This window comes from Bombina bombina, chromosome 2 (assembly GCF_027579735.1).
Source record: "Bombina bombina isolate aBomBom1 chromosome 2, aBomBom1.pri, whole genome shotgun sequence".
Taxonomy (NCBI): Eukaryota; Metazoa; Chordata; class Amphibia; order Anura; family Bombinatoridae; genus Bombina; species Bombina bombina.
Window position 1 is genome coordinate 92,005,797 of NC_069500.1, and position 13,842 is coordinate 92,019,638.

The 13,842-nt window shown below is 35.8% G+C and overlaps 1 protein-coding gene across 1 annotated transcript in view; it reads right to left on the reverse strand.

Annotated features, from left to right (window-relative positions):
- The window catches only part of PDZD2 (PDZ domain containing 2), a 718,112-nt gene that overhangs the window by 295,476 nt on the left and 408,794 nt on the right, over positions 1-13,842 (reverse strand). Inside the window, 1 exon segment of the mRNA XM_053701173.1 lies at positions 10,106-10,273. Coding sequence (XP_053557148.1) covers positions 10,106-10,273 — 168 coding nt within the window.

Here is a 13,842-nt window from a genome sequence, read left to right on the forward strand (position 1 = left end):
ATAAACATAGAAGTTAACCCTATACATGTCATAATATATTAGAGCAAGGGGTATATTCTATGGAATGAGTCATACGAGATATAAAGGTATAATGAAAAAAGTGTAATAAAAAGGAAAAAGATGGTGAAAGAAATATACAGCAAGAAAGAAAGAAAGACAAAAGAAGAAGAGAAAAGGAAAAGGAGAAGAAAAAAGAAGAGAGAGAAGCAGAAAAAACAGAAGAAGTGAGGGGCAGAAAAGACAGCGCATGAATTAAAAGGACAATCTAGCAGCAATATAGATAATATATAGACTTATAGTGGACTAGGGATATTTAGAATGCTAACATAGGAGGATGTATATAGCCACGATATATATAAGACAGAGGTACAAGATACAAAATAGAATGATAGCTAGATGTACAAGTAGACAATAAGCTGATATGTCCATATTATACGTTTAGACACGCACTGTCGCTCAACAAAAGAAAAGAAAAGAATAATAAAGTGAAGAGAGAGAAGGAGAAGAAAAAGAAAAAGAATAAAGAGACCCATTGGAAAAGAAGATAGAAAAGGAGACATGGTGAGGACAGATGTATATACATATAGCATATATATAAAAGTACATGAGGATGTTCACATATACACCCATATACAGATTAAGCTAATTTATATATAGTAAAAATAGAACTATAGTGAACACAAAATTTGATGCTGTATATGTAATATATAGGGTATAAGGGATTAGAGACTATGCCATATGAAAAAAGGAACCACAATGGATTCTCTATATAGTAGATATGCAGCTATAGCTACACTATATAAAACATAAGCATATATAAGCATATATAAGACATGTGTTAATAAACATCATCAAATTAGAGAATAAAGAGAAGAAGAGAGAATTGTGTGCACATGTATCTACAAATGGACACGTATGATAACTGTCAGGGTATAGGACTAAAAGAATATGTCATTGTAAATAAATAGAATAATAGAAAAAAGAATATTTTGTCTATATATATTATTAATTGACCTATATATTGACATATATACATTTACTCCCAAAAGTTGATCAAATCAAATTTGGAGTTTAGCCCTTGGGGAAGTCTGGTTTTTAGTTGGAAAATCCAAAAGGTTTCACGTTTCGCTAGAACTTTGTCTACATCTCCCCCTCTCATAGGGACTTTGGCTTTTTCAATAGCTGCCCACCTAAACGAATTAAGGCAGCAGTTGTGTTTGGTGGCAAAATGTTGCACTAAAGGAGTCGTAGCCGTACCCCTAGTCAGGGAGGAGATGTGTTCTCTTATTCTGGAGTGCATCCAACACCAAATATGTTGCGACCAATACAAATACAAATACAAATACTCATTCATTTACTCCTTACACACATATGAATAGTAATAATAGTGTGTGCGACCAATCAACCTTGGAACAGGTTTTTCCCTTAGGACAGATGCCACAGGGGATAGGGGTTCCACGGCACTCCAATCTACAAAACCAAGACAGGTATCCAGTGAGAGGAAACCGCACTCAAACGAAATACAAGTAGACTCAGTTATCAATCTATCTTCCCTTCAGCTTAACAAAGATCAGCTAGAATTGCTTAGCCTAGGACTAGGTTTTGCCCCTACAACTAAATTTGACTTATTCCAGACAATGATAGATGTTAATCGTCTCATTAGAAATATCACTCTAAAAAAGCATTTCACATCTAACATCTCTGAATGCATATCCTATAACGATAGCACAGTCTCCAATTCACACATTACGGAGTCCTTTACTGAGGCCTGTGATGTCCTAAATTTACAACACTTATACTCTGAATCTTCTTCAAGTCAGGGAACTATCAACAATGCTGCCACCTTTAAGGACAAGTCTAAATTCTATCCCATCCAGTCCAGAGGACAAATTATAGAGACTTTTCACTCTCGGGTAGAACGAGATCTACAGATCCTTAATGATCATTCTACAGGCTACACCCAAAATTTGCCCATTAGATTAAAAAAGGCTATGAGTACACTACAAAATAACACTAATATTGTCATACGCCCGGCAGATAAAGGTGGCAGTATTGTTGTCTTAAATAGATCTGATTATGTGGCAGAAGCCCATCGCCAATTGGACAATCCAGAAGAGTACACTCCCCTTACGACAAATCCAACAGCTAGATTTAAAAAGGATCTTTTGGGGATTTTGGATGACGGTGTCGAACATGGGTTTCTAAATGAGCAAACTGCTTCATTCTTATATGTACAACATCCAAAGATACCCATGTTCCACCTTTTTCCAAAAGTCCACAAATCCCTAATTAATGTTAAGGGTCGCCCTATTGTTAGTGGGGTTGATTCCCTACTAGAAAGACTTTCATCCTGGCTTGATAGTATTCTACAGCCTTTGGTGAACACCTTACCATCCTTTACCAAGGATACAAAACATATTATCAACTTATTGGCTAAACACAAGTGGAATGACAATTATGTATGGGTTACAATAGATGCAGTCTCCTTGTATTCTTCCATACCCCACACAGAAGGCATCATGGCTATAAAATTCTTTTTAGCTAACTATACAGATTACACTGAGAATTTCCAAAGCTTTATTATTCGTGTTTTAGAATTTTTACTCACTCACAATTTCTTTTGTTTTGAGTCTAACTTCTATCTTCAGAAAAGGGGTACAGCTATGGGGGCGAAATTTGCCCCCTCATATGCTAATCTCTACTTAGGCTTTTGGGAGATTAACTGCATCTATGGAGACACTAATCCCTACAGGTCCTCTATATATTTCTATAAGAGATATATAGATGACCTGCTATGTATTTGGTCTGGTCCTTCAGAAGATGTGCCTAAATTCATTTCTTGGCTGAATCAGAATGAGTTGAACCTCAGTTTCACCTTCATCTCTGATCCAGTCAATATAGACTATCTTGACCTCACACTTACTGGCAATTGTAATGGCACTATTTCTACCAAGGTCTTCCGTAAACCAATATCAGGCAATACACTTCTACATGCCACTTCCTGTCATCCCACAAACACCGCTTATGCTGTAGCTAAAGGCCAATTTATGCGCATCAAAAGAAATTGTAGTAGGGAGGAAGACTTTGAACATGAAGCTAATCTATTGGAAAATAGACTAAGATTGAGAAAATACTCTAAACAACACATCAAACAGGCAAGACAACAGGTTAACCTCATCCCTAGAGAGTCAATGCTACTTGATAAATGCAAGAATACTGAAAGTAATTTTCAGGGTATCCACTTTGTTACAGAGTACAGTGCTCAATACCCCGAGGTCTGTAATATTATCAAAAGGCATTTTCCTCTTCTAATTGCAGACGACAAGCTCACAGATGTAGTGAAAAATGGCATCAGATGCTCTTACAAAAAATGTGCCACTTTGGCTTCAATTCTATCACCTACACAACTTAGATCTACCACACAACATAGTAGCTCTTGGTTGAGGCATCAGGGTATGTATAGATGTGGTCACAAAAAGTGTAAGCCATGTGACTATGCACAAATTACGACAGAGTTTAGATCAACTGTAACAGGGACTGTTTATCCTATAAAATCCTGTCTAAACTGTACCAGCACCAATGTCATATATCTTGTCACCTGCATCCTTTGCAATATTCAATATGTTGGTCTCACGTCTAGGGACGTCAACTCCAGAATAAGAGAACACATCTCCTCCCTGACTAGGGGTACGGCTACGACTCCTTTAGTGCAACATTTTGCCACCAAACACAACTGCTGCCTTAATTCGTTTAGGTGGGCAGCTATTGAAAAAGCCAAAGTCCCTATGAGAGGGGGAGATGTAGACAAAGTTCTAGCGAAACGTGAAACCTTTTGGATTTTCCAGCTAAAAACCAGACTTGCCCAAGGGCTAAACTCCAAATTTGATTTGATCAACTTTTGGGAGTAAATGTATATATGTCAATATATAGGTCAATTAATAATATATATAGACAAAATATTCTTTTTTCTATTATTCTATTTATTTACAATGACATATTCTTTTAGTCCTATACCCTGACAGTTATCATACGTGTCCATTTGTAGATACATGTGCACACAATTCTCTCTTCTTCTCTTTATTCTCTAATTTGATGATGTTTATTAACACATGTCTTATATATGCTTATATATGCTTATGTTTTATATAGTGTAGCTATAGCTGCATATCTACTATATAGAGAATCCATTGTGGTTCCTTTTTTCATATGGCATAGTCTCTAATCCCTTATACCCTATATATTACATATACAGCATCAAATTTTGTGTTCACTATAGTTCTATTTTTACTATATATAAATTAGCTTAATCTGTATATGGGTGTATATGTGAACATCCTCATGTACTTTTATATATATGCTATATGTATATACATCTGTCCTCACCATGTCTCCTTTTCTATCTTCTTTTCCAATGGGTCTCTTTATTCTTTTTCTTTTTCTTCTCCTTCTCTCTCTTCACTTTATTATTCTTTTCTTTTCTTTTGTTGAGCGACAGTGCGTGTCTAAACGTATAATATGGACATATCAGCTTATTGTCTACTTGTACATCTAGCTATCATTCTATTTTGTATCTTGTACCTCTGTCTTATATATATCGTGGCTATATACATCCTCCTATGTTAGCATTCTAAATATCCCTAGTCCACTATAAGTCTATATATTATCTATATTGCTGCTAGATTGTCCTTTTAATTCATGCGCTGTCTTTTCTGCCTCTCACTTCTTCTGTTTTTTCTGCTTCTCTCTCTTCTTTTTTCTTCTCCTTTTCCTTTTCTCTTCTTCTTTTGTCTTTCTTTCTTTCTTGCTGTATATTTCTTTCACCATCTTTTTCCTTTTTATTACACTTTTTTCATTATACCTTTATATCTCGTATGACTCATTCCATAGAATATACCCCTTGCTCTAATATATTATGACATGTATAGGGTTAACTTCTATGTTTATGCTAAGTGTGTTGAAATGGGCGTTCATTTTTAATCTTTGTAAGTGTTTTAGCCAATTGTATCACTTTACACCCTTTTTAAAGACTACACAGGTATAGCACCTTAGGCTATGATTACGGCATTTAGCCGAAACATGTAAGCCACTGGTGCTACGCTCATCTCTCCACTCTCTTTCTGGCTGATTTTGATTTTGTGTCCGTGTGAGCTGCGACTCACTTGAACTTTTAAAGAATCGAATAAAAGAATTTATTTTATCCTAACCTGGGACTCCATCCTTTCTTCTGTGATACTCTGACCAGCAACTGAGTCCAGGTTAACACTCCTCACTAACCGCTGGGCCGGGTGAATATACAGACCGCTAACATACACACCCCCTCCTTACGTCACGCGGTGACGTTCACTGAGCTGCAGACCGGGTTTTGCATAGAGGCGGAAGCAAGAGAAGTCGGCAGACACGCTGCCATCGGATATCGTTCCGTGTATATACAGGATTTCTCCCTTCAGTGCTCAAGGTACACCTCTAATATTGGCTCACATATGTACTGTTCTTTGGGGGGTGTCTATCGACCTAAGTCCCGGTGCCTGGCTTGGCAATTTCTGTTTACACATGGTCATAAGTGCAACCACTACTCCTTTGCCTCTCTATTAATAAGCCTGATACCAGTCGCTATCGCTGCATTTAAGGCTTTACTTACATTACTTCGGTATCAGCAGTATTTTCTTAGTCAATTCCATTCCAAGAAAAATATTTTACTGCACATACCTTATCTGCAGGAAAACCTGCACGCCATTCCCCCTCTGAAGTACCTCACTCCTCAGAATGTGTGAGAACAGCAAATGGATCTTAGTTACGTCTGCTAAGATCATAGAAAAACGCAGGCAGATTCTTCTTCCAAATACTGCCTGAGATAAACAGCACACTCCGGTGCCATTTAAAAATAACAAACTTTTGATTGAAGAATAAACTAAGTAGAAAGCACCACAGACTCTCACAACCTCCTATCTATGTTGAGGCTTGCAAGAGAATGACTGAATATGGCAGTTAGGGGAGGAGCTATATAGCAGCTTTGCTGTGGGTGGACTCTTGCAGCTTCCTGTTGGGAAGGAGAATATATTCAATAAGTAATGGATGATCCGTGGACTGGATACACTTAACAAGAGAAATCTTAGCACAAACTTACTTCACCACCTCCATAGGAGGCAAAGTTTTTAAAATTGAATTGTGGGTGTGGTGAGGGGTGTATTTATAGGCATTTTGAGGTTTAGGAAACTTTGCCCCTCCTGGTAGGATTGTATATCCCATACGTCACTAGCTCATGGACTCTTGCCAATTACATGAAAGAAATAGTGCATTGCTACTTCTGAGCCTAGTTATGTTTACTCTGTAATAAAGGATACATAGACAACAAAGCAAATGAGATAATAGAAGTAAATTGGAAAGTTGTTTAAAACTAGATATTCTAGCTAAATCATGAACGTTTCATTTTGACTTTACCTTTAAATATAAAAGCACCAGTATAATAGCCGATTAGCTATTTGTAGGTCACTTCCACGTTATGTTCTAAGGATGGTTACACACAGCAGTGACACCCTTGCTTGTATTTCAGCTTGTTTGAATCAAAGCTAACAAGTAGGTCTCTAGGCTGGGGACCCAGATATGAACAGACCTTTAAGTGGCACTTGGGCCTTTAAGCATTTCGTAAAATATGCTGTAATGAACTATTTAGCGTTGGATACAGCTGTATGCATCTGGCTACACTGCTTGTTGTGATTGATACCGTTATCTCATTTCTCTCTATTGGACTTTCCGCCCAGGCTCATCTGGGGTTAACTGCATAGGGCCATTTTTATGTCACCACACCCTCTTTAGCCTTGAAGAAATGCGCTATGCATGCGCACAAGGCTTCCTCCATGAATTCCCTAACTAAATCATTATATTTCATACTTTTAAAGGGACATAAAAGTTCAAAAACAAAATGCTCTAATATGGTACAGCATTATATTATTGCATTATTGCTTGCATCCAACTATGAGTTTAACCACTGCAAATGTGTGAAATGCATAGTTAAAGTCAGCTTCGGAGCAGCAATGCATTACTATGATCTATCTGAACACATCTAGTGAGCCAATGACAAGTAGAACACTGCAGCTCATGAGCCTACCAAAAAAAACAAAAGCAATTTCCTTCCATGTGCAGAAGTCATTGGCATTTATTAACATTAAAGCGATAAAAAGGTCAAAAATGAAATGCGCGTGTGCACATCAATTTAAAATATAAGCATTTTGAAATATACTTCCATTAGCAAATGCTTCTAGTAAAAGTTATTACTACTTTTCTGCATCATACGTACATATCATGTGAAGGCCCAAGTTATGCTGCAGAAAAACAGTAATTACTTTTACTAGAAGCATTTTTGCTAATGGAGATATTTGCATAAATGCTTCTATTTGAAACTGAAATGCACATTTCATTTTTTACTTTTCTATCCCTTTAATAAAGAATTCTATCACTTTAATAAATAATATTTATTATGCGAAATGCTATTTAGCAAAATCTGTTAATGAATCCCGACTACTCTGTCATTGTGGTCAAAGCAAACTGCAGAAAAACACAAAAGTAATTTTTTTGTGGTCATTTAAGATGAGATAAGGGATATAAAACGTAATCAATATAATGATGTATTTTATCATGGTCTGATGAAACAAAATTGACCTTCTTCCATTATGAGCTATTTTATTGTTTTATAAAACATCATGATCTCAACAATAAAAATCTAAATTCTATTTGAGATGTAACCGCTACAAGTGCCAAAAGCTCGGTGTTAAATAATTCATATGATAAATTATTGATTTAATTGTAGACTTTGTTTTCTGTTTGCTTTCCTAGCAAGTGATGTAGTCTTATTTCTGTATTTTCTAACAAATGTAGTTCAGTTAACGATGGAATCGCGTGCGAGAATCTTCTGGCAGCCCCCGCTATTTGGCCCCCAGCACCAGCAGGGTTGGGACAAGCCGTAAACTAGCAGTTACTAGGGGTATTCAGTCTGCAATAACTGACATTTATTAACCAGGGATTTCTTTCAGTTCACAATCTCGTAATTGCTCAATCAAATAACATGAAACATCCATTCATGCTGTCTTTAGATTAGTTAATTGCACATATACTTATTTAAAGGGACAGTCTACACTAAAATTGTTATGGTTTAAAAAGATAGATAGTGCCTTTACTACCCATTACCCAGCCTTGCACAACCAACATGGTTATATTAATATACTTTATAACATTTAAAACTCTATTTCTGCCGGTTTCTAAGCCACTACAGACAGCCTCTTATCACATGCTTTTTTATTTGCTTTTCACAACAGGTGACTTCTAGTTCATATGGATCATATAGATAACATTATGTTCACGCTCGAGGAGGTATTTAAGATTTAGCACAACACAGTACTAAACGCAAGTCAATAGATAATAAATAAAAAGTCATGTGATCAGGGGGCTGTCACAAGATGCTTAGATACAAGGTAATCACAGATGTAAAAAGTATATTAATATAACTGTGTTGGTTATGCAAAACTGGGGAATGGGTAATAAAGGGATTATCTATCTTTCAAAACAATAAAAATTATATTGTAGACTGTCCCTTTAAGAAAGTCCCACAACGTTGTAGTGATACAAAAAGAAAACAGAGTACATACTCTAGATACCACTATAAAAGGTCATGGAAGTTATATATTGAGTTTAACGTACCATTTCTACTTTTAGTATAGAAAAAGTGTGTGACTTTTTTGTAGAAGACACACACATCTATATCTAGAGTACATTGCTCTCTTGGTCTCCTTTGTTGAAAATCATAACTAAATAGGTTTAAGAAAAGTGATGAGAGTTGTCTGCTGATTGGTGGCTACACACATGCGTCTTGTCATTGGCTCACCAGATGTGTTCAGCTAGCTCCCAATAGTGCGCTGCTCTGTAGATAACTAAGTATTTGCAGGGCATAACCACACAGTTATATGCAAACAGCAGTGCAGTAATAAAATGCTCTAGCACATTACATAATTTTCACTTTTATGTCCATTTAAATCTAGTGTAATTACTATTCCTATACCCATTAACATAAATAATTAAAGTGTAGATGGAAGTGTTTGGTTAATCATATGAAGATCTTATGTATAATAAAATGAAATAAGCATCATATGTAACCATTTCTGATACTTCATCTGCTGTCATTATGAGACAATATGCTTATCTATACCACTAATAAGGACACATACAGTTATTGGATGCTATTGCTTACACATTTATTTAGACAGATGTTACAGTAAATGTACCTGCTGTCAGGTATTCACATCAAAATATTTTTGGACCAATAAAAAAACGTAAAAAAAAATCTAAAAACTAATATACAGCTGTATGAAAAGCATCCAATGATCACTTAATGTACCTATATGATGGCATCTGATTGGGTGTAAAAATACACCCTTTAAAATCATAAAATGCGTCAGTAAGACGCACCAAACAGTTGGAGATACACCTTTAAAGTATTGCAATAAAAAAATTAGGTTTACTGTCCCTTTAATTTAGATATTTCATATAAAGCATGAAATAATGTTATAATTCACATTTTATTTAAAAATTATTTACCTATTTGCACAACAAGGAGGAAACCAGAGTCAGTAAATGTGTTATGTGAACTGGAGTACAAACAATGACAAATATTATTATACCCATAGCATGATGCATGATTGTCTACTAAAGCAATATTTTGCATGTATGAAGAATATAAAGTAAAATAAAATCCCATTACACAGCAATAAAAGTAATATATGATGGTCAGCCTGGATCCAATACATAAAAACATGCATAGTGGTGTTAATATATCAAGTCAAAATTTCCATCCCAGCCGGTAAACAACATGTCACAATATAGTGATATAATATATAGCTGCCACACTGGAAGGCGTGGATGTATAATTGCAAGTAGGAAACTACTCACACAGCTGTAAAATAGCTTGACAAAAAAAGATTGTTTTAAGCTGGATATGACTTCATATATTGTTTCCTCTTGAGGGATTTATTGTTCACACACAGTAAACAATGGCTCTTAGTGTCGGTCATTGACCAACAAAGTCTGAATAATAAGTGTAGGTAGGGACATAACTTACATCTGTCTGGTCTGAAGAGGATGTGATACCCTCCTTGCCACCTTCTCCATGTGGTTCCTCATTTTCTTTGTTTTCATTGGAAACAGATGCATCTTGGGTAGAGCAGGCACTCACTAAATCGGGCAAACTGGATGATGGATATTTACAAAAATCAACTTCCGTGCCATCCTGCTCAAACAAAGGGAAATTAGGATGTGGTCAGCTCTGATCACATACAGTATATATGCATCAAAATATTGTTGGTATTTACACAAAACACTAAAAATGGAAATGTGTACATGTAAAAAAAGCAAAAGAGTTAAAACCAGCCATATAAACAACTGGTTAAATGTTTAGATTTCTCTGCTTAAGCATAGGTAAATCCTAAACTCAGATATTCAAAAGACACAGTGCCCTTATGGGGAAATCCTTTGGACAATAACTGTATACAACTGATTGAAATGGAGTGTTCTCATGCCTCCATTAGTTATATAAATCTATTAGCATTTTCATACAAAATTTGACTTCTAGTATTTCACCATTTGTAATGTATTAGAATTTGTAACGTATTTTGTTTTCATGTGTGGCTTGGTTTAGTATGCACTTGCGGCACACCATACCTAGGAGTAAGAAATTCCCTTTTGAATTGTTGTGCTCCCAAGTAGTAGAGAGTGTTTTTAACTTTTTTAATTTATATTTAAATGTTCCTATACCCAAACCTCAAGGTAAATAAGTAGCAATATTCTTGCCTTCTTATAAACTGTATGCAACTAAGCTTTTCATTTACTATCCGAATGTAGCAACTTTAAAATGAGAGGGACATTCCAGCGTAACCTGACGTGCACAATCACATCAGTGCATTTCAATTCTAAATAAAATACTTTCTCCTTTATACTTGTATTAGAGAAAATACTTATTTTAAAACCTATTGCTGTTTTAAGTGAAAGCTTTTACTGTGCACGTGAAGCATTTCAAGATATGCTCTATTATTATTATCGGTTATTTGTAGAGCGCCAACAGATTCTGCAGCGCTGTAATTTAAACAGTATGTCTGTCTTGTACTGCTTTGCCCAGGACTTTATTTATATGATAGAAACCACTGGGTAGACAGAGTGTTTAAAATGCGGGTGCACAAAGCATATTTAAATATTCTTCAATTTACATGCACATTAGAAGCTCTCACTGAAAGTAGCTTTTACTAGAAGCATGTGGAATGTACTGATGTGCATTTCAGTTTTGTCTGAAAAGACCGTGGACAACACTGTGCAACAGGGGACAGCATAGGCTTTTTAAAACTTCAAAACATTACATAAAGAAAATGAAGAATTTTATGACAGATGGTTCCACATTCATTAGAAAATATATATTCCGCTAAATCTAAAGAATTTGATGGAAACTAGTAGCAACAACAAAGCAGTGTAGTCTTTCTTTAAATTGCAAAATAAACTTTAGATCTTGCCAAATTCTTACTGTTTCTGAGATCACTAATAATGCTACAAAAAAACTTCAGTCACATTATTCTCTCAGTAAGTTCAGTATAAATGTAAGCACATAGGCAAATTGTGCAGGACTGAAGGTACTTTATTTTTTAGAGTATAATGCTGCGGTGCCACAAACTAGATTGTTGTAAATCAGCAGATCTGATAAGTAATTCACATCTGCCATGTGGGGCACGCAACCATTGGATGAAGCCGGATTCGTTATCTAAGACATAAAAGAAGTATGAGATGCGGGCGGAGGAACGGCGCAATGTTTACATCACTAGATGGTAAATATTTAAAGAAGGAAGCTTCATTGAATGTTTTTATGAATTAAAGTGCCCCTGGTTTTATAACTATTGTTATATAATGTGAATTAAGGTATTACAGTATACAATCACTTTAAATGGCATTAAACTTCAAAAATTGTATGTGTTCTAAACTGTGTATTACTATTCTAGTGTAGACTTCTGAGCGTTTTTGTTTTTTAATTTCTTTAAAAACAAAATTTTAGCCTATCAGAAACCATATGTTGTAACTTGTTATATCATCTTATTGGCTGTACCACGTACCTAAAGTTTTAAATTAAAAAAAAAAAAAAACACTCTACACTAGGTGGTTAGAAAAAAAAAGTCTATAGCATAAGAATTATACAGAGTTTAAAAAAAGACATACAATTTTTGAAGTTTAATGTTCCTTTACATTTGGCATTGTATAAGTAGATCTCACTGAATAAAAAAAAAGCGAAAAACACACTTAAAGGGATACTGAACCCAATTTTTTTCTTTGTGATTCAAATAGAGCATGCAATTTTAAGCAACTTTCATATTTACTCCTATTATGAATTTTTTTTTTGTTCTCTTACTATCTTTAATTAAAAAAGAAAGTTGAGAACCCTGGACAGCACTTGTTTATTTTTGGATGAATTTATCCACCAATCAGCAAGAACAACCCAGGTTATTCATAAAAAAATGGGCCTGCATCTAAACTTACATTCTTGCTTTTCAAATAAAGATACCAAGAGAATGAAGAACATTTGATAATAGGAGTAAATTAGAAAGTTGCTTAAAATTGCATGCTCTATTTGAATCACAAAAGAAAAAATTTGGGTTCAGAAGCCCCCAAATACACTCAGCAGTCTACCAGCAATTTCAGTTTTGGAATTATGCTGCCAAATGAAACGTGCTAAATGCTGTGCTGCTTCTTATCTGATATACAGAAAACAAAGCGTTCCTAAAAGGACCATTAAACTCGGCATTTCAACAATGTATGAAAACAGAATTTATGTTTACCTGATAAATTACTTTCTCCAACGGTGTGTCCGGTCCACGGCGTCATCCTTACTTGTGGGATATTCTCTTCCCCAACAGGAAATGGCAAAGAGCCCAGCAAAGCTGGTCACATGATCCCTCCTAGGCTCCGCCTTCCCCAGTCATTCGACCGACGTAAAGGAGGAATATTTGCATAGGAGAAATCATATGATACCGTGGTGACTGTAGTTAAAGAAAATAAATTATCAGACCTGATTAAAAAACCAGGGCGGGCCGTGGACCGGACACACCGTTGGAGAAAGTAATTTATCAGGTAAACATAAATTCTGTTTTCTCCAACATAGGTGTGTCCGGTCCACGGCGTCATCCTTACTTGTGGGAACCAATACCAAAGCTTTAGGACACGGATGAAGGGAGGGAGCAAATCAGGTCACCACGGCTTGCAAAACCTTTCTCCCAAAAATAGCCTCAGAAGAAGCAAAAGTATCAACTTTGTAAAATTTAGTAAAAGTGTGCAGTGAAGACCAAGTCGCTGCCTTACATATCTGATCAACAGAAGCCTCGTTCTTGAAGGCCCATGTGGAAGCCACAGCCCTAGTGGAATGAGCTGTGATTCTTTCAGGAGGCTGCCGTCCGGCAGTCTCGTAAGCCAATCTGCCAATTTTAAGCCAAAAGGAGAGAGAGGTAGAAGTTGCTTTTTGACCTCTCCTTTTACCAGAATAAACAACAAACAAGGAAGATGTTTGTCTAAAATCCTTTGTAGCATCTAAATAGAATTTTAAAGCACGAACTACATCCAAATTGTGCAACAAACGTTCCTTCTTTGAAGCTGGATTCGGACACAAAGAAGGCACGACTATCTCCTGGTTAATGTTTTTGTTAGAAACAACTTTCGGAAGAAAACCAGGTTTAGTACGCAAAACCACCTTATCTGCATGGAACACCAGATAAGGAGGAGAACACTGCAGAGCAGATAATTCTGAAACTCTTCTAGCAGAAGAAATTGCAA